This window comes from Ambystoma mexicanum, chromosome 11 (assembly GCF_040938575.1).
Source record: "Ambystoma mexicanum isolate Mex_15411 chromosome 11, UKY_AmexF1_1, whole genome shotgun sequence".
Classification (NCBI taxonomy): Eukaryota; Metazoa; Chordata; class Amphibia; order Caudata; family Ambystomatidae; genus Ambystoma; species Ambystoma mexicanum.
The window spans coordinates 1,385,102,200-1,385,125,020 of NC_090934.1; the positions used below are offsets into that span (position 1 = coordinate 1,385,102,200).

The following is a 22,821-nucleotide window of genomic DNA, read 5'->3' on the forward strand; positions in this document are numbered from 1 at the left end:
GTACATTCCGTCAATTGGTTTAGCTCTTATTGGCAATTTTCGTGATCTCTTAGATAAAGAAATGAACTGCTCCAATACAGTTATTGGTTCTGATTATGAGTTTGCCTTGATACTTGAGTATCTAGTATTAAATTCAGAAATAAATGTTTGAATGATAAACATTTTTTAACAGCTTAAAAGCAAAAAATGAGAAAATATTAATGATTTATGTAGCGCTTAATGCACACAGAGCTCCTTCTAAACTGAATAATAATCAGTGGTATCATTAGCCACTCATGGCACTTGATTTATTGACCTCAGAAGGATAACCGGTTTCAGCTGACCAGGGTTTTCAACCTCTATCGCATGAGATTGTCCTGTTCCCTGAGACAAAGATGTTTGTGAGCGACCCAGCCATGTTGTTTTCTTTTGGGATCACTTGGATAAACAAATGAATGCCCCATTACTGCAGATTATTTAGACAACCAATACCAATAAAAATAATCAGCACAAAAGTGGTCAATTGGTTGATGGGGGGGGAGGGTTGTCGATGTGTTCTAATATATGTTACAGGGTCAGGGACTTGACCACCTCTGTATGCAGAACCTACAATGTCTACCGAGTACATCCTGGAAGAACAACATCACTACATAGCAGTCTCCAATCCCCCTCCCCATACGGCTCCCCTTTCCTTCTGACCTGCTCCCCTCATCCAATAGGGCAGACAACCTTGGATTCCTTTTTGACAGCAATCTCAACCATTCATTACTTCTCTACCTTTCCTGCTGTCAGGATTAGTCAGTTTAATATCAGGAAAATCTTCCCACTTATCACCTAACACTCCCCAAAACTCTCATCCTAACTCTGAAACTCAGTTGCCTTGAATAAAGCACCAGTCTCCTCTTTGGCTTCCCCTTCTGTACCTTTTCTCTGCTGGACAACATACTCTTCTTCACCACGTGAACCCTGTAGAAGACCCTATGTACGGTCCCCTACTTGTCTCACACTTCACATTACTGCTTTCATGCTGGCCCACTCTCTGTGAGGAACCGGTCCTTTTCGAATTCCTATTGCTTGTATTCATATCCTTCAGTGGGCTTGCCTTCTTACCTTGCTGATATTTAGCCTTCCACAGGTTTGCCTTCTTACCTCGTTGATACTTCATCTCTGTACTTTCCTCTCTGTTCCCTGTCCACCTTCTTGTTTTCGCTCCTTTTACCTCTTCCATGACCACTGGAGCGCGCTCCCCTCCTACGATAAAAACACCACTGCCATGGACTGCTATATGCAGTGGACGCACTGTAGCTTCAAATTCTATGCCTAAACTCTTAACTGTCTGTCTCATTACACTTCCACCCTCCAACCCAATGACTACCTTGTTACTCCACTGCATTTAGGATCTGGTACATAACCGGTCCCCTAGGACTGCTGTCTGTCATGTGTCTTGTCCTGTCTCTGGTTTATGCATGTTCTATTCCCGAACATCAACTGACTTGTCGCCATTATCATTGTCTTGTTTCGGTGTGTCGGAACGTCAGATGGCAGTTACTCAGGAGGGTGACCGAACAAACTCCATTTCCCAGCATTAGGTGAGTGCTGCAACGGGGAACCGTGATACACAACGGATCGCCAGAAGAGAATAAGGATGGATGGCCACTGAGTGGGTTGCTCGACAATAAACCAGTGTGTCCCTGTTGCCCAGCGTGCTTGTTTTCCTAGAGTTCCGCATTACGCAGTCTTGTCCTTTTTCTTTGCCCTTGTCCTGACCCGAACAGCTGCTTCCTCTGTATTGACCCTGCTTCCTCCCCAACCTGATATGGTCTTGCGTTAACACTTTGGTTAACTTCGGAATTGGAAACTTTTATACTCTGGGGAAACTGTAGCCCTGCAGTGGGGACCTGGAAATTGTGTTTGGACCTGTAAACTCTTGTTTTTTCATCCCAGTTCTCCTTCTGTTCGGGGCAGGCACTTCCTTCCTTGGAGACCAGCTACCTCAAGAATCTTGCCCTTGCCACTGTATGTGTGGGTATTTTCCACCTTATATCTTTTGTATATTGCATACCACACTACCATCCACAGCACTGTTTGTATGGGTTACTACTGGTTTCCTTTATAAAACTGACAGTTTGTCGAGCCTGCTTGGTCGGCTTGAAGGGAATCGCAGCTCATGCTCCTGTGGCTGCCATCATCCAGGTCAGAGCTGCTCCAGGTCAGAGCTGCCTTGCGCACAGACATGGCTACACCCTATGCAGATCTACATAACAGTCAGTAGTCTGCTGTGGCAGAATGACGGAGCAAGCACTTCCTGGTGAAGTCACAGCGTCCCATTGCGCACAAACACAGTGCATGCCTACTGCTGGGAAACAGAGTTCGGCTGGACACCCTCTAGGGTAACCGCCAATCCGATAACTCTACACACTGAAACAAGACAATCATTATGTACAGCAGCTGTCACAGAATTGCCCAGTATAGCGTTGTTTCGTTTGTTGTTGGTTGATACTCCCTGATTCCTCAATAAATAAAACCCATACAATTAAATGCTTTTTGTGTGTACCCCCCCAGCTGGGTCATTTTTTTAAAGTCACTAAGAAAGGTACCTGGTACGTAATAAAGCTTGCAGGGTGAGAACTCAATATAGTGTCTGTGAAGAGTAAACAAAGCACCAAGGTACGTAACTACACAGTAATCAATAGGATTTGAATTCTAAAGAATTGGTTCCATGTACAGGCTCAAGATAAAAGTAAGTACAATGTTAAGATTATTTATTACATTAATTGTATGCATGGATGGAGCATTATATTCTTACAGAGACAGTCACGCTCCCATATTTAGTGAATACAGTATATATATATTGAAAGAAATAAATGTACAAAAAGAAAACATGAGAATTCACTGCTCGTACAAGCGCACCAAACTGAAAAAAACCTCTCCATACATTTGTTCAATGCAATAAAAAAAACAAAGGTGCACAGATAATGTTACCACATTGTGAACACTAGAAATTGAAATAGCTGGAATGACTACATAGCAAAGCTCCAACATGCTCAGGTCAGGCTATCATAAAAATTATTTTCATCCATACAAAGAAAGGCCTGTGCATACTGCAAACTTTCTGTCAATGTTCACCATCAAAAGGCAGGGACTGTACACATATTCATTTACCTCTATAAAACATAAAAAGGATACTTTAACTGTACACAACCGCTGTAGACAACATACATTGTTTAAATTGAACCACCACTAGTAGTTATGAACTTACACAACACTGTTGAGTTCCATTTATACACATTTTGAAAAAAAAATGTCATGAAAATTAGTGGACTTCTACAAATCATTATCGAGCTTGATTTCAGCAATATAAAAAGATTAGCCTCCAATAAGTTAAACAACATAGAACACAGAAATAAATGTTCATTATTTTACAGTCTTCCTACAATATAATTTCAGTGGCTTTGGTCTAGGGTTATACAGTACATAATACATTAACAAGTCCAGTTATACTGGAGATTCTCTCTCTCTTTGCGGAACAACACATCCCCATGTCCGTGCAATGGGATATTTACATTGTACTTTCTTCCAGCATCATGATCGTGTGTATCTAATGATCAGACTAGTATAGTTTCTTCTTGTTTCATTCTTAATTGAATTGGTGTATCATAGACACAAAGATGGCAGTACATGTTTTGCCTGAAGTGTAGCAGCTGCACTAGAAGCAGGTATTGCCAAGACCCTGTGTTCATGTCCTTGACAATAGTGTGGGCTAGCCCAGGATGTGGATGGCCACGTCCTGGCCAGAAAAGCAGTTGAGTACTTCTTTTAAATACAATATTTACAAATTGTTCAGCTGTTGATGGTTTATACCATACACCACATATGCACACAAACTGTTCAAAAATCGTTTAGTTAAAAAACGACATAGGACATTTCAGTGAAATATGACTCAGAAGTGTTAAGTGCATAGAACATGGCAGGGCCGCACATTATTGGCCATTGAAGGATTATGCTCACTGTTGTATGAAGGAAAGGATATGCAATGTCAAATGACTGGTTAAATAGCCTTTCGTCATATCCACTGTAATTGTGTATTAATTCCCGCTTTTCCTGCTGGGAAGCACTACTTCATGCACACCAGCAAGCAGAAACAGCCTAGGCAGAAATAAAGATCTCAATGATGATATCTATTGCATCCATGCCTACAACTCACTGAAGGCTGGAGTACCACCTGCCTACCTTCCTGTCTTTGCATAAAACTATTTTTAATCAGTGAATCAGTGTATAGTGTGTTCCTGTAACATGCAACGTCAAACCATGACGGAGCCAATTTCCCACCCACCAATTAATCTGAAAATACATCATTGGTAATGGAGGACACAGGCACCCAGCACACACCTAAGGGAGAGTGACCGAAACCAAGATAGGTCTTTGCCACCTTTAAGACATGTATGTCAAAGAAGTTACAGTAGGTCCACACCTTTCCAAAGAGGGGCAGTACACAGGAAACAATCAGATCACTTTGCTGTTCATAAGCTCACATTTTGTTACAAAGCCCTCTAAATACAGGAGCTGCATTATTTTGATAAGTGGTGACAATGTATGATTTGCTTTGACTATTATAAAGCAGGTTAGTATCAAAACTGTATGACCAAAATCCAGTTTTAAAAAGTGCCTACAGTTGACAATATCCAGTCTGATCAAACTGGAACTATACAAGATTTGGTAAATTTGTTTTACATTTTATTTACAAAATTGGTGGGTGTATGCGTGTGAAAGTATGAATCTGTAACTTGGAATGTGCAATCAATGTTTCATTTTACAAAACTTGAAAACAAATGGACATTTTTTTTTGTAAAAGTGCATTAAAAGGAATTTTTATTAATGGCGTGTTATAAGTGAGGACCTGCCCTATCGCCCCCCATTTATCTCCATGGAGTCTGAGAAGTAAGGTGAAGTGTGCTTTGGTGGCCGGCCTTCTTATTGTGGGGGTGCTATCCGGATGAATTGTACGTGAAACAGACTCTGAATTCATGTAGACTTGATTTTTCTGCTGATGTATATATATATAATACTGCATCTGCCACAGACTTAAGATAAAATGAAGAAAAAAACGCACTCCAGTCATCCTCTGCCGCATTCCCCATTATAAAGTGTAAACGAGTTTGAAGGTACACGGTTCCTTATGGCTTTCATAATGGTGCAATACTTTATATAATAACACTTTGGTTGATAGTTTCACGCTTCTGTGTTGTTTCTCTTTTTATTTAATAAAACACTCCATTCATTTATGTTTAGACACAGAGGGAAGCTTATGAAAAGCTGATCTTATCTGAAATGTTTAAGAACAAGTTAAGAAGCTTACATTTACTGAAGGCTTTCTGGGGATCTGGTAAGACTTTTGTGTAAATTTGGGTTTTGACTATGCCGATTTCGACTGCGGACAGATGAAAACATTGTGTTGCAGCCATATACTTTGCACTTGTGTAGCTCACGGAGGTGGACAGTTTTGTAGTGGGCCCGGAAGGTTCCCTTATTACTATAGTTCTTTTGGCATAGGTGGCACGTTATTTGCGAGCTAGAGGGCAAGTTTGAAAAAATAGGGTTTACCCTTTCAATCAAGTTAAAATTCTGGTACATCTCCTCCCTAGTCATCAGGCTTGTTCCTTCGCAGCTTTCGTCACTGTCGTCCAACGGCAGATTCCCATCCTCGCTCCCTGCATCAGAGTCCCATGAAGAGTGAGCACTGCTCCCAGATCGAATGCTTGGAACGGTGCTTAAGTCAAGGACAGCATTTTCATCTGCCTCTTCACAGCCAGAACGGTCTGGACTGGGCTCTCTGGGTTTATTCATGGGGTAAACCAGACTCCCTGTCCTGTTCATCCCCTTGAAGATGACTGAAGTCTGGCTCGCGTGCTGCTTCGAGGCGACATCTTGATGAGGTTCTCTCGTGCTGTCTTTTAGTGGATAAAATGCATTGAATCCACTGTCTCGCATTTCCAAAGTGTCCTCCTTGGTCAGTAGTTTATGGTGAAGGTTCAAGTTTGAGCTATGCCTATAAAACAGAATGAATTGGAAATTAATTATTTTTAAAGCTTTCAGCACTCATTTTAGATCATAACACGTATTAGTGCAAATAATCTTTTTGTTGTAGAAAGAGACAGCAGAATGGAATACTCATGGAGCATGGAATACTCATGGCGAAGTACAAGTTTGAGAATGCCACAAGAATTGAAATCTTCTAAATATCACCTTGATTTTATTTCTGATTTATGACACGAGTGGGTGATTCTTCCCACCTTCAAACAGAAAAGCAAGTTATAGAGCAGGATTGCATAAGAAATTCAGTAGTTCTATTCAGGTTAAACCCGTTTTAGTGCTGGTGACTAATGTGTCAAATTACAGTAAGTGCCCAAGTCCTGGTAAACAACAACCACATATGTGCGCTTGCATTTAGGGTGGGTGGAGGGGGGTTTCAAAGCCGTTGGGCCACATTTTTCAGGCTTGGGTGACATGCGGGAGAGGTGAATTTTTAGGTGCATGTTGACCTTGGGCTGAGAAACAACTCAGAAGAGAAGCCCCAAAGAAGGGGAGGGTTTTAATCACTTTGAAGGTGATCTTTCTGAAGCCTGAGAATATCTGTGACAGAGTGCCACAGCATGGCCCCTATACATTCCATCCTTATTCCTCCTGTTCATTCCTTGTTGGGTTTCGTCAAGCATAACTGACCTGATCAGGATGACCAAAGAATCAAGAGTAGGCCTACCTGGGCAACAAGGTTGATATGTATGTGGGTAAGAGTCCCACATGGCTGGGCGTATACGTCTAGGATTTTGAAGGTCATTTAAGATGATTTAAGTTGCTCTTTGGGAGTCCTGTGTACACGCTATTACAATGATCCACCCGGCTCAATGCTAGGACCCTGACAGTTTCCACTCGGGTGAGAGTTGGCTCTTCTATTTGAGTAAGGCAGCCCCCAAGTGAATTTGGGACTAAGAGCAACTTTGGCATTCATATTGTCTTTGTTTTTCTGTTTTGGGGTTGTGGCTTCTCGGATTCAGAGTTTTCCTTCCTTCCTCCTATCTTGCAATGACATAATTTCGGATTTGATTCGGCAGCTGCATCGCCTATGGTAGGGCATTCCTTCTAGTCGGGAGGAAGTGCTACGAAGTGTAGTATTGTGCAATCTGGGAGGTCTGAAAGGATTGACAGGTGTTATAAACAATCCTAATTCTTCCAGGCATAATAACACAAATAACATGGTCAACATTGTAGGGACATGAGGGCTAATATAACAGCAAGTTTCAATATGTTAATGTGAGAGTCAGCACACTTGACTTATAATAGTCAGACTACCATAAAATACCCATACAAACACCATTTATCGCTCAGCATTGAGAATGCAGGTAACAATGTACAATAAGTCTTCTCCATAATATTACAAAACACTATAGTGCATAACCAGTTGCCAACGTGGAAGGGTACCAGGCCATAGCAACCTGTTACCTGGCCAGGAGAAGACCTAAACCCACCGACAGGCGATTGTTTGTGTTGATCTGCAATATAACACAGTACAACAATAAAAGGAGAAAAAAGAATATACAGGTCTAACATCCTCCTCATTTTATCAAACACTAACTTCCAAAATGGCAAAATATGTATAGAGGACGACGCGAGATGAAGAAAACCTGCTACAGTGATGCAGCATCTGTGGCAGTTGGGAGAAGCATCTGGAACTATTCTATGTGAGGAGTATGGATCATGACAGAACCTATACAGAAACCTAACATGTGTACATATGAGTCTGAAATGAAGCAATATTTCCTTAGAAGCCATTGTGCGCTTTGCGGAATGTGCCCGAAACGGAAGATATTAATCTCTAACTGGGAAAGGGTTCAACGTACCCAGTGGGCCAGAGTTGGAGTGGAGACTGCCGTATAAAGCTTTCTTACTGCAATAAAAATCTGGCCGCTTTTGTTCGAGCTGTAACATTTATAGACTAAGATAGCGGACAGCATACAATTTCAGGCGCTCCTGAAATGCCGGATAATCGATAGCTCTTGAGTGAATTCTGGTGCAGTTCGAAATGTAGAAAAAGACAAATTGGGGAATAATTTCTCCCGGCTAGATCAAGTTCTCGGACTTCAAATTCTACAACATGACACCAAACAGAATAACATCCATAATGTGCAGGAGAGTGCCATTTTCGACAAATCCTCATTCTTAGGACAGGAACAAAAAATCCCCAAAGGACTGAGGGATGAGGAATCTAGGGTGTTTCCACTTAAAGACCCTTCAACATCCTGCACACCAGCTGGTGCTCCCTGATCAGAGTGCTATCAATTTTATAATGACTAATAGCGGAAGTGTAAGGGTTCACTATGCACTAAGCCATGCCTTCTGCCAAAGGGGCTAAATAATTGAGCATGTCTTCTAAAGTTGTTGAATTGGGATCTCTGTGTTGACCTTGGCATCAGCCACTCCACAACACCCATCATGCACCCTTCGCCCCATAGCCCTTATTTGTGCAAACTTCCCTTACCGGCTATGCCTCAGGCTTTACACCATACAACACAACAGAAAACACACCCATTCGACCACGTTGCCCACCTGCAGCATCGGAGAGATGGAGCGGCGCTGCCGCGCTCACGGGCACCATTCCTTCATGCCTGGCGGCTTCCGTGGCGGAAGTGGGCTCCCTGGGCAGGCAGGCAGAGACTCGCCGTCCTGGTGCACAGAGAGAACGGCAGGCACGGGACCTGATCACGTGACAGGATTCCATGGACTACAACCCGTTATGCATTCCGGTCACGTGATGCACGTAACAAGATCACATGCTCAAACCGGAAATAAAACAGCACATCTCCCGACGAACATTGCACTTCAGCTGTTTTACTGGCTTGTGGCGTTTCTCTGCATTACGGATGACTATCTTGGCTTTTTGACTCGGACCGTATCTTGGACTGCCTCGCTTACTCCTCTGCTAATTATTGACCACGTGTTTACCTGTCTTGACCTCGGATTGTTGCTTGGATTGTTTTTGGATTTACCCTTGACTCTTTGGATACCTTCGGAAATTACCTGACCCGGACCCTTTTGCTTCCAGGGCTACGCGAGTCTAGTAGCCTTGGTTCGTTGACTCTGTCATCCTTGCTACAGGTGCTGCTGGTGGGCTAACTGGTTATTTTCATCCTGTCTCGTCTGTCCTACTTTCCAGTCCCCCCATAAGTAACAGAAATACATTCAGTTACCCAGTCCTCCTTCAGTTCCATCCTCTGCTATTCCAACTGGTAGGTGATTGTGTTTTCTTTGTCACTAAGTACTGTAGAGTGTGTTATTGGCCAATTCCCTTAACCTGCATATTCTTTTGCCGCACCCACTCGGAGGACTCGGTGTTCGTGTTCCATCCACCACCTGTGGCTCTAATCCTCAAATAGCGAGTGGATTCTATACTTCGCTGTTTGTTGCTTAGGGACGGAGGCCCATTTACTCCACGCTACAATCAAGTCTTAACAACACCCGGGTACATCTGTAGCCCTTTGATGTAAATTGAGCTAATTTCAGCCTGCTGAGCTCCTGGGCCTTCCCCGAAAGCCTATGACTGATTGGCTATGGATTCTCTAATTATACAACAGATAAACTGTCTGGCGGATTTGGATTGGAAAACCTATAGAAAGTTCCAGCACAGCTGGAAATTAAGCTTGTGAGTACAAAACGGGGCTGTTAGCACTACGTCCACTTGCTCTCTCCTGACCTTGGCAAGGAGTCACACCATCATTACAAATGTGGAAAACTAGTAGTTCATCCCAAGCATCCAAAAAGTCATTGGCAGCTGCAAAGGTATCAGGCCAACAGCTGAAAAAATGTGCATAGTGAATATTTCAATGAACTGTGAAGAGATCTGCCTGAAATGGACCCATCAATGAAACCGTTTCAAGAACATGTCCTTGTCCAGCTTCCAGTCGCTGGAGTACACCAGGTGCCTTAAGTTCCAATCTACTACTGCATTACACATACCTGCCATGTGTTCTGTTGGGATTGCCAAGTGTCTACAGGCACTAATTCCAGAAGTGTTTTGCCAACTCCACCTGCAATCTGAAGCCTGTCTCCCCCACTCTGAGATGATTTATGCAATTGTTGATATGCTATCCATATTCAATAGAATGCAGTGCACCATTCTGGCTTAAACAAAAGATTTGATTACGAAAATGCTGCTAAGAATGTTAAGGATTATATATGAAGTTCCAGCTTCTACGGAGACCACTTCTAGCTAGCTGACACCAAACGACAGCGAGCTCCTCAGCCTGACCGGCTTGCTTCTAACATAGTTTCGCACTATCCCACTTGTGAAAAGTTCAACGTTGAGAAGGACTGTCGGGTCACAACCTCTTCACCACCACCATCACCAGGCCCTTTCCACCAGCTGCAGATAGTTTTCATCCGTGTGTCTGTGCTGGCTTGCTAGAAGTACATGCTGGTGATCATGGATATGGTTAGTAGGTGGGTGGAAGCCTAATATGTGTGACGAATTGAGGGAATGTGTCCCTTCTCCCTAAGGGGGAGCCCCGCCATCCCTGTGAGGCCAGCGAGGTAAGCCCCCTCTGCAACACCCTCCGTACAGGTCAAGGCAAGTGGTACTTTACCAGGAGAGACTCCCTTCTTGTACACAAGGATGCCCATTCCAGTGAGGAACTCTGTGATATCCTCAAGGTGATGGCATATATGAACTTCTCTAAATAAAATTAGCAATTTCATAAAGATGAAGTGGATTCATGCTATACAACAGGAAACAGACTAACCCTTTAAATCAGTCCAACCAACGGACTGTGCTGAGGATGCTGAAAAGGGATGATATGAGAGTGAGGGACGGCGAGAGAGGGTGAAAAACAGAGAGAACCATGGGAAGCCTGCTCTGAGAGTAGAGCAGAAGGAGGCAGAGCTCTGGCAGAACCTAGAGCCTGCTTAAGTCAGACCAGTGTCGACGCAGAGCCAAAGACCGGTGTCTGTGAACAGAAGAAATCACAACGCAATTGAAGAGAAAGTTTGGTGGTGGCGTGACCACACAGCAATGGTGGTGGGCAGTCCGCCCAGAGAACAACGCAGACACCACTGACAGGAGAAAACAACTGCTGACCCAAGATACAGAGCTAGTTCGATTCAGAAAACACACGTGAAAAAGACAGCATGACAAGTAAGCTGCAGAGTCAAGAAGAAGCAGAAAGAGAGTCCAAGACCTTCCCGGTGAAGTAATCCCTCCGAGTAGAAGGTAATGCGGGCAACGGGATTACTGGACAGTTAAGAGGGACTCATAACTTGAGCAACACTCATCCTAGTATTAATGAGAAAAGTATTGGAAATCAGCCGGGGAATGAGAAACATGAGAAACATGTTCATGAAAGGCAGAGATACTTAACATACACAAAGTGGGAGAAGAGTAGAGTTGAAAACTCGTTATCTTGGGAAAAGGGAAAAGTCAATCCTGGTCCCGAAGATGAGAAAGAATATAATAAATAAAGACATTTGGGAAACAAATAACCAGGAAACCAGAAAGACAGAACTCATACATAAAATAGCACTCTGGGAAGAGAGGCTAGAGCCCGACAAGAAAGAGATCAGGAAGAAAGGGGAAGAGGAAAACGTTCAGTCCCCTCCAAGAATTACAGAACTTAATCCAGAGGACAAGAGACTATTTGTGTATGGTGTATTGAGTGGAACGAAAGAACACAGAAAATCCTGTGACAAAACACAACAACCAGGAGAAGGAAGTCCTTCTCCTGGTCTTAGGTAGATACACTAGTGGTATGGTCAGATAGGTTAGATTTGGCCAGAGGACAGACTTGTTTTTGGACATTCATTCCGACGACGAGCACCTTAGTTAATAAAATAGGTAGGAAAACCCCCATAGATATAGGGAGAGTTAGGCCTTATTTTATTTTAGAATGAATCTCATGTTTAAAATGTCTTCACAGCCTCTGTGTCCTTCGGGGTACTCATCTTTTTTAATGAGGTTAAACCGACTGTGTGCCAAGCCTTAGGAATCTGGGAACATCTGCATGTCCCATGCAGAGCTCAGGCCAGTGGCAAAGTAGAAAGAAAATGTGAATTGAACCTAAAATTATCAGAAATGTGGTACAAAACCTGGTGGACCTAGCAGGAGAGCCTCCAAAAACAGAGAGCTCACCCTCTCACCGTTTGAAATACTTATGGCCAGAGCCACACCTTTACCCGTAGATGCTCTGTTACTAAACAGGCCCTGTCACCTGTCCACACTGATGATGCTGTGCGGTTTTATTTTTTGAAGTTAACACAATCTCTCAAAGCTTTGCATTCAATGTACAAGACTCCCCCTCATCAGCAAAGAAAACTGCATCCCTTTGCCAAGGGACACCAGGTACTGATCAAGGACTTCTCCTGAGAGACATCTCTACAGCCTAGGTGAAAGGGACTGTTTACGATACTCTGGACCATGGATACATCCATCAAATGCAACGGCCTGCTACCGTTTGTGCATGCCTCACAGATTAATAAGTTCCTCGATCCACACTTGCTGACCCTTCCTGGCTCTCTTCAGGTACCTACCCTGAGCTTCCTCCTGCTTTTTGCCAGAAATCCAGACCTCCTGCAGCCCGGCACAACATGTGCCCCAGAGGTATATAGCCAGAGACCAGCCAACTATAGCAACGAAGGAGTATCATGCAGTGGGCCAGACACATCAGGCTACGAGGGGTCAAGCTGTGCCTGCTGACAATCACTGTCATGTTCAGGCAGGAGAATGGCAGTCAAAAATGTCTAACCTATCTTTTGCCTGCTCCCACTGGATCGGTGAGAATGACCCAGCTCACCGAGACCAAGGACTGCCTCCGGAGATGCAACCAGACACTCTTCTCCCCAGGGGAAACTCTTCTTTTAGGGCCCTAGCACTGATGATGCCCCAACAGCCCGTGGACGTGCAGCAACACGTGAGGCCGACCTTTGATACTGTTTCAAAGAGACTGAGTACAATGGACAAGCAGAGGCTACCCTCAAGATGTGGGTACATGGCATACGTGGAAACACATACATACATTTAAGATTGGGACTTGGTCTAACCTCCTCACTCAAAAAGATTCTGATTTGTTTTCATACACTGAAACGCTGTTCTCCAGCTACTTGCAGGGCTACCTGGCACAGAAAACCTGCCCAGTTACTCGTCCCTGCTCTGGCCTGTATTGGCTCTGTTGGACAACTGCACATCAAGTCTTCCAAATGCCTGGTTAAACACATGCACGGTTGCATACATATTGGCGGCCCTGCATCTACTTCCAACCACCGGTTACTAGCCCGGGTGGGCACTGCAGGGCATCTAATACCATTGCTTATGGTACTTCTGTCTTTCACCAGAGAGTTAGAAGCTTTCTCCAATGGCGGGGAGTTTTGGAACTAGCAAGGTCACTAATGAACTTTTCTGCATCACTAGAGATTCCTTGCAAATGGCACTTCAGATGCTTGGCCACCATTCAGAGTAAGGTGCATGGGCTGACCACCGCCACCACGCAGAACAGAATGGCCTTGGACTATTATAGAAGCATCCCACGATGGGCTATGTGCAGCAGTTATAAATGCTTGATATTGTTTTTTCTATGGACCAGAAGAGTACAATAGACACAGACAGTGCATTAAACAGACCGTGCATTAAAGAAAAAAATAGACCTGTATCATAACATGGTATCAGCAAAGTCCCAGGTGCTAGAAAGTTTAGGGCAATGGCTCATGGGGTGGCTACCATTAGAGGATGGATCAAAAAGGACAGCTGATTGTGGGATTGTTAATTTTATTGATCTGATGTACTTTCTCAATGTATTCTCTGCTTTGCTTCTATCGGTTGTAGCAGGCTTACGGCCAAAATAATAAGTATGCCAGCTTTCCTTATACAGAGGGTACTCCATTACAGACAGGGGAACATTAGCCCTCTTTCTGTCAGTTATTAGGGTCAAAGTATCTGGAGCCAGGGGAACTTTAACATACATTAGGTCGTAAGGGGAAGTTTGCGTTTCTTTTCATTGCTGGGGTTTAGTGGTTTGATAGTGATGGTTAATTAATGAGGAAGCAATACGTTTCTTTATCGAATTTAACAAAGGAACACAGCTTCTACAGCTGGGGTCTGACATGGATTCACATGCTGATGAATATTCCCCGCAGTCAAGCGAAGACTCCCTAGTAAGAAAAAGAAAGCAGCTTGAAAACTGCCTTTCTCTCACTATCCAATCACTGGAGACTGGGTCATACTGCCCCCATCTAATGACAACCGTCTCCCAGAGTCCAGCCTCCTGTGGCCATCTTCAGATTTTTACTGCACGTTTCGGTGCAGGGAATCCTTGGGAGTTGCTCTTTGAGCTATTTTTCATAATTGTTGTTTTTTCACCCCAAGAAATCCTATTTTTGTCCTTAATCTCTTGTCTGCTGACTCGTAGTCAGCAGCGAAACATTGCTGGTGAAGATCATCGTCTAAACCGTCCAATCTTCATGGGAAGGCCTAGTGAGGCCTACTTCGTGCCACACCATGTCAGAGGAAGGCAAGAGGAGTCTGTTCAGGCTCTCCTCCTGGTGTGGTTTGAAGAACATCTATGTGGAGGACAGGCATACAAGGTTCCTCTATTATCTGCATCCTGACCATGAGGAGGACTGCTGCGACATCTGCTGAAGTTTCCCAGCCAAGACTAAGAGAGACTGTTACCGATGGTTGGTGTCGTGGCTGAAGGAGGACAGGGCCCGGGGCATGGATTCCGGGCACGCTCAGGCAGATTCCAGATCCAGTCAACCTCTGGAGCGTTCTCCCTCGGGTGAGAGGTTGAGATCACCCTGGACGTATCCCGGGAGGGTGTCCGTAAGGCCAAGTATCATGCTGAGGAGCAGACTAGTGACCCTGCGGGTCCTAGTTTGGGGCTCACACACTCTCAGTCACCATGCCCGTCCACAGAAAGCTTGCCAGTGGGTGGGGTATCGTCTGTCAAACCTTCAAAACATGGCCCGTCGTCGAAGGATAAACCGATAAAACCATTCCCGTAAGGAGGTCACATCAAGGGCCTCGTCGACGTCTATGTCCACGATTTCATCTGCGGCGATGCTGCACAATTAGAGGCCCCCATCAACGATTCCTCCGGCCACGACTTTGATGACAAAGCCCCTGTTGATGGTTGCCCTGTCAACAGCTGTGGGTGGCGCTTCTCCATAGACTATCCCGTCGCCGGCTGCCCAGTCGACGACCAGAGAGAAACCCACGACCGCATTGACCATGATTGCTACTTCGTCAACTATCACTACTCAGTCCGTAAAGGCACCAGTGGTATCTTCTGCTTTGAAGCAGGCAGAAAGACCAAAGGATCTGTTACCAGCAACAGATTTGTTTCCAAGACCAGTGGGGATGGATTGGAAGGATGCAGTCGGCTCGGTGACGACAGTCTACATGAGTTCTGAGGAGGAACATTTACAGGAATGCCTGGACATGGGTGGCAACAGCCTGATAGGTATGGGGTCACCAAACTATATGAACCCAGTGAGATGCATTAGCCCTCTGTCCATGCCCCCTCCTGCAGCCCCTCTACAAGCCTCTAGGGACATGTCTCAGGATATTTTCACTGTGCTCAGTTCTCTGGTCTCAGAGATACAACAGTGGTTGCCATCAATAGTAGCCCAGTCAGGGAGTGACCCCAGGTACAAACCCTCCAAGGCCTCTGCACAGACATTGCTGGGCTACAACCATTGCTACCGCCTGTCCCAGCACCACCAGCGGGTGATGCACCATAGACTGATACAGCGACGGGCACCGATACCGGCACCAAGGACGAGCTTAATGACTCTATTCCCGCAGATGGGGAACCGATAGGTGCTGATGATGCTTCTCCCCCAGATGAGGTGGGGTCGTTCCACTCCATGATTGCAAGGGCATCGATCCTCTTCAGCTTGGTGCCAGAGGAAAAGAAAAAGGAGGGTTTCCATTAGCAGAGGCGCACATCGGCCAGGAAGACTATATAGTATGTCCCTTTCATTGACGAGGTGCGAAAGCAAGGCCTCACGCTAATGAAGTCTCTAAGGTCAGCACCAGCAAAACGGGACAGGCTGGAGAAAATATGCAGGGTGCCGGACTTAGCCCCCAAGTGCCTAGATCACAGCCATCATCATATTCTGTGGTCTCAGCCGCAGCAAGCAAACAATCTGCAAACCCGTCCTCCAAGTCTATGATTCCACCAGATCAAGAAGGAAAGAAGCTAGATGCAATGGGTAAGCGGATCATATACACTGCAGCTTCAACCGTCAAGGCTGCTAACGCTCTGGCCATTCTAGCCTGGTATGATAGGGAGTTATGGTTCAATCTGGGCACATTCTAGATTTGTTGCCGGATGACAAGAAGACAGAGGCTTGCACCCTCTTTCAGAAAGGAGAGGTGGCCTCCGATCACACCATCACAGTAGCCATGGATGCCGCAGACCAGCTTTTCGCCAAACGGGTAATGGTGTGGCACTCAGGCGCCAAGGCTGGCTGACGGCCACCAACTTTAGAACTGATGTCCAGGCCACGGTGGTCGCTATGCCCTTTGACGGGGATAACCTCTTCGGAAAGGTAGTGGATGATACGCTGCAGGTGATAAAGACAGACATAGAGACAGCAAGATCCCTAGGGACCCTGCAACAGAGGTCCTCGTCCTTTCTATCTTCAAGGGGAATGTTCAGCAGATCTTCCAGATGATACGCCTCTACGTCCTCCTGGCAGCCCTCCTGCTCCACACCACAGGAAGCATACAGAGGCCTGCTGCAAGCCTTCGGAGGAGGGTTTCAGTGTCACTGGCACCCACAAGGCAAGACGCAAACACCCAAGCAAGCCTGACTCAGCCCCAGGCCAGGACCCCACTTTTGCACCCTGGTGGGGGTCGTCTATCCTATTTCATCAACCTGTGGAAGGACATGACATACGTCATCAGGGACACACCCTGGTGTTCGAACACAGGTACCCTCGTATTCCACCTGTAGCGAGGAAGGGCTACACACGGCCCTGCTACTCCAGAAGTGCAAGCAGGTTGTAAGGATCTTCACAGGCAACAACTCCACGATGTTCTACATCAGGAAACAGGGCGGGACCCGATCCCCTGCTCTTTCACTAGAGGCTCAAGCCCTGTGGCACTGGGCAATTTTTCAAGGCATGTTCCTCATCCCGTTTCAGCCGGCAGACATCAAGAACACCGTAGCAGAGGCAGGAAGCTGCGGTCCTGCCAGGAATGGGAGATTCAACAGAAGCAGGCGTCTTTCCTCTTCAGCAAATGGGGTCGTCCCCAGATCGACCTCTTCTCCACAGCAGCAAACTCCAAATGCACAGAGTGCACCAGCAGGATTCCCCAGCCGGGGAGCCTAGGCGACGCCTTCTCGCTCAGATGGGAAGGACTGTTTAAGTATGCCTTCCACCCAATTCCACTTTTGTTGCGTGTCATCAACACACTCAAACTCTGTCACTGCAAGAGGATACTCATCGCCCCAGCGTGGCCCCGCTAGATCTGGTCCCGGACCTGCTCCACGTGTCGGTGGCTCCAGCCATCCGTCTACCTTCTCTTCCCGACCTGCCCTCCAGAGAAAGGGGGACCTGTCTGCATCACGACCTGGCATCATTGAACGTCACGGCTTGGCTCCTGCAGCACTATCATTTTGCCACTTTAATCTTTCTATGGAATGTAAAGCGGTTCTTGCCAGGGCCAAGGTGTCCTCTACACTACTGTGTTACAGGCACAAGTGGACTTGCTTCATGGTGTGGTGCAGGTCCCAGAAGATCACGTCTCTGCGCGTCATGGTCCCTCAGCTCCTGCCGTACTTAACATCACTAGCCAAGGCTGGATTAGCCCACACCTCCAACAGGGTGAATCTGGCAGCTATATCACGATACACCTGCTTGCCAGGCAGACCACCCTTTTGGCCCCACAGGCTTGTCAAAGAATTCCTGAAGGGCCTCTTCAGAACCTTCCGTCCAGTGAAGGCTCCTGCTGTAGCGGCTCAATGTCGTCCTCACCAGGCTCATGGGGCCACCATTCGAACCATTGCATCAGGCCCCCCTGACGTTTCTTTCTTGGAAGACGGCATCAGGAAATGCAAGCTCTCTCCTGCAAATGCCCATACCGGTGGTTCATGCTGCAAGGGTGGTGCTTCGGACCCACCCTTCCTTAATGCCCAAGGTTCCGTCTACATCTACCTTAAGGAACACTTGGTGCTTCCAGTCTTCTTCCCGAATCCTGCTCCAGCTGCTGAACGGTCACTGCATACGCTGGATGTTGCTTGGGCCTTAAAGTTCTACGTGGCTCACACAAAGGATTTTCTGAAGACTTCTCAACTTTTTTGTGAACTTTGGTTCCTGTGAATCAGGGAAATGCCTCGTCAAAGGCTTCCATATCCAGGTGGCTCTCCATCTGCATCATGCACGGTCATCATCTGGCCAACAGAGCACTCCTGGGCCGGCCTAGAGCCCATTCCCCAGAGCCATCGCTGCAACTATAGTGTTTCTCTCTGGGGTTCCCTTGCTGGACATTTGCAGGGCTGTTATGTGGATGTCTACATATACCTTCATCAGGTTCTACTGTGTCGACCGGGATTCCAGGGAGGAGTCCAGAGTCAGCCAAACGGTGCTACGCAACCTATTTGCTTGAGGTGAGTCGGTCCAGGGGTAAGTGTTTGTACTACTGTTGAGCTTTGTGTAAGGGACGCATGGTGGCAATAGTAAGACATACACAAGTGACCACAGTTCAAGGGTGTTTATTGAACTTTCACAAAGGTGAGATAAATACCTATCTAAACCTAAATCTACAGATGGGAGCAAGTTACAACCATCAAATAATAATAATGCAGTCCTAGTGGAGTCTTGTCAAAATAAAAAAGGGCCCATACTAAAAAACCTATTGCCAACCCTTACCACTAATTTACAAAATAAGGCGGGGTGATGTTTATGAAAAAGAAAGAAGCGTTCACAAAATGATAAGTCAGGATGTTCGGGCCGTTGGCCTCCCTTCCTCACGTTTTCAGCACAGGACAATTCGGTTCACTGGAACAAAGCACACCCTCTGGCTTCTGCGTCGGAGTGCACTGGGAACCAAAAGAGACCCTCGAAATAATGTTCAAAGTGGTCCCATATTACAGATTTTCAGCAAGCCCAAAACATTTCCTATGAGAAAATGTTGAAAATAAAACAGATTACCACACAAAAGAGGCCCAAGGTGCAGAGGCCTATCGGGAAAACTCCAGAGTTCCCTATTGGCCAGTCCACCCCTGCTTCTGCGGTACAAGGATACAGTTCAATGCTCACAGTTCAAGACATTCTGTGTCCAAGCCTCTTTACTTCTTGCAAGTCTCTTAACTCAGAGGGCCTGGTATACCAAAACAATACGAAAATGTTATTTTCCTTTCTTCCTTTCTTGCAGCACTCAATTTGGGTGTTCACCCTGGTTCCCCCTCAACCGGGCTCTGATCCCTTTCAAACTATTTTCAGATAATTCTCTCAGGCGATTCACGGTTCACCTTGGGTGTCCCTCAGCCAGGCTCAGATCCCTTTTTTTACTCAGTCGCCCTCACCCGGGCTCGGACCAATTGACCCATTTCATGACCACTTCGATTTCAATATTCCCTTTTCTCACACTCAGCATCAGTTGGATTCCTGAGACTTTCAAATGAGCACCCATGTGGGACCGGACCACTGTGTGTGGTATCTTTTCTTGACCTACCAAAGTTCAATTATAAAGTTCAACTACTCCTTTTTGGTTTCCAATTATATCCATGTCTCTATTTGCAAACGTCTCACACACTGTTCTCTTTGTTCAATGTTGTCGCTTGCAACCTTGATTCAAAACACAAGCTGGTTTGGTATCAGTCTCTCTGACTCACCGGCTGGGCTGTCTTTTCTGACGCTGCTTTGTTGTAGGACAGTATCACGGCGGCAATCACTCCTCCCCACCTTGGTGATCGACGCAGAGAGCTCCGGGTACCTCCGACACACTGTGCAGGTTTGGTCAGCCTTAGTTCCTGGTCTTCTGTTTCTTACTTTCTAAGGCTCACAAAAATAACAGTCTTTAGAGGTCACAGTTGCTTCCCTCCTTCTGACTCTCTCTGGTCTCGCCATCTTTCTCCTTGTATTCAACTGCCATCTTGGAACTGCCGTTTCCTTGTGTGTTTTGCCTCGCTCAGAGTGTGCTTTCGTGATCCGCCTTTTATCCGTGTTGGGAAGTGTGATGGAAGTCAGGTGTGTCTAATAATCCGTAATAGCCTGTCCATGGTATTGGGAAATGTCAGGTATACGGCTCTGGTGATAGCACGATGTTGCTCACAGTGAACTGTCCGTGAGAAAGTGTTTGTGTCGGAAAGGGGGCGGGGGTTGAATTCCTAGGTTCCTACCTGATAGGATGGGGAAAATGTGTTATTGGAAAGGGGATACCACATCTCACCCTCCAGTGTCCCACTTCTACTCCCAGGGGACCCCTCATCCAGGTCATCCTCCCTCACAGGCGCACCCCCAGGAACTGGATTCAAAAGCGATGGCTGCGTCTTGGCCACCTGGATAACAAATCCCACAGGTACTAGCGGGTTAGACACCACCTTCAGGTTTCTCACATTTGCCAACTCCTGTGGTTTTGTATATGTCTACTGCTTTATAATCATATTTATGAGCATGTGAATCCATGCCAGACCAATGGTAGGGAAGGAACAAGTTACTTACCTGTAACTGTTGTTCTCCAGCATGGGTCTGGTATGGATTCACGTGCAAACCCTCCCTCAGTCCGGGTGGTGCTCTTCTGGGTTCATACTGGCACCTCACATGCTTTGAATCTGAAGATGGCGGCTGGCAGCGGGACTCAGGAAGGCGGTTGTCATTGGATGGCCGCAGTATGACCCAGTCTCCAGTGATTGGATGAGAGATCCAATGCTGGACAACAGTTACAGGTAAGTAACTTATTCCGTACGTCAACTGAATAGAAATCTGAGACGGGGGTTTGGCCTCAAATGATTGGATGTATTTTCCATCCCTTTCTCCTAATCCTCCTCTGAGTCTTATAGGTCAATTATGCCCTTTTGCTGCGTAGCTGTTGAGCCTCCCTCAGAAAGTGTTCTTCTCTGTACGTTTCTGTGGGTGGGGAGGATGTAGACTTGGTCTTTTTATAACCGCTTTCCTGTAGCCCAATGTTTTTGTGTTGGTCTTTTCCCGGCATCTGCGTCTACTGGGCTCGACATCTGGGTGCATCATATGTGTGTATGTATGTATGTGTCTATTGTGATGAATCCCAGAATATCTTCCTTGCTTCTCTAGGGGAAGACCCTTCCCATGAGGCCACAGAAATAGTCCACTATCGAATAGTCCTCCTGGGGGTGGTACGCAGCGAGTGGCTTTCATGGCCGGGAATCCCCTCTGTGGGACTTGGGACGATTATTAGGGAAATAATGTGTTATACCCCAAATATCCCATTCCCTCCCTCATCTCCCTACCGTATACAGGGTAACCTGATTCCACACTCTACCTTGTACCTATGTAAGGTAGAGCAACCAACATCTTCCAAAGTACTGAGACGAGGAAGAGTAGGGACTCCCTGTATGAATCCGGCAAAAGTACTGAGACAAAGAGGCTTCGACAAGATACATTTAAAGAACTTCAACTTCTTTAGGTGGGCAAGGCACTCTTCCTTTTGAATAACCCTCTTCAAAAGCCTGTCTTGTCTGATTGGCACAATAAAAATCTGGATTTGCCATTAAGACTTACTTCTCTCTGGCGTTCACTGTCTGTCACTAAAGGTTGTGTCCACTTCAAAATATTCTTTACAAGCAGCCAGATCCCCTTCCTGAGCTTCACTCACACCTTTATGTCAGCTATCAGCCCAAGCAATTACCCATAAGCCTTGCTGCCACTCATAGCTTCAGGTATTACTTGCACATTTGTATTTTAATCCACTTGGTTAACAACTTCACAGTGCCGCTGTAAGGCTCTTTAACACTTACAAAGGCTGGTTTCACTATTAACAGTTTATACTTTTTATGTTGTAGTAATGAAAGGTATGTCAATTTATAAGATTCAGATCCAGTCTAAGTTGAAACACAGTTAGGCACATGCAACCTCTCTTTAAAGTCTTGGGAGGATAGCTCAGGAGCAATATGCTCGCCTTGGAAGCAAGACGACACAGAGCTACACAGGCTCGAGCCCCGGGTCTGCGCTTAGAAACCTTTGAGTATTAAGCGCGTTATATTATATAATAATCTATCATATCAAAGTAGATTTTAAGGTTTAAAGATGAATATAAAATTGTATTCCTGTATAAAGAAAAATAATAAATTAGGTACACACACCCTCTCTTTGATGGAGTTTCCAGTCTTTATAACTTGTAAATCGTGTATTGTCAAGGTTAGGTTTTCGGTAATGGTTCCATCAGTGTTCGCTCTCCTTAATTAGGGACCCGTGACCAGTCAGCACCAGTCTTTTAATATGAGAACAATGAATTTCAGTAGCTTTAGCTTCTCACACGAATAACAGAACTTTCACGGTATACGCAAGTGCTACATTTCCATTGTTAGCAATGCTGTCACGAACAACTTCGGCTTGCATAAAGTCATATGCGACTCAATAAGGAGATTCATACAGTTACCAGTAAGGCTCACGCAATGTGTTAGAATGCTGTGCTTCACTCATCGGCTTCTTAGACACTTGCTTTGCGGGTTGCACTGCTTTCCCGACTTCCACTACAACGGCTACTGCTTCTGGCTCCCTGGGGACACACCCTTCTCCTACACGGGGAGTTCCTTTTCCTCCCAAGACCCTTGGCTTGCAACTTGCTTCATGCCTTAGTATCCTGCACGCCCACAGCTCAGC

The 22,821-nt window shown here is 45.8% G+C and overlaps 1 protein-coding gene across 5 annotated transcripts in view; it reads right to left on the minus strand.

Annotated features, from left to right (window-relative positions):
• Window positions 1-2,724: 2,724 nt before the first annotated feature.
• The window catches only part of BNC1 (basonuclin zinc finger protein 1), a 143,422-nt gene continuing 123,325 nt past the window's right edge, over window positions 2,725-22,821 (minus strand). For all 5 annotated transcript variants that reach the window (XM_069624991.1, XM_069624992.1, XM_069624989.1 and 2 more), the window contains one exon: window positions 2,725-6,025. In XM_069624991.1, coding sequence (XP_069481092.1) covers window positions 5,338-6,025 — 688 coding nt within the window. In that variant the 3' untranslated portion in view covers window positions 2,725-5,337. The remainder of the gene's footprint in view (window positions 6,026-22,821) is intronic.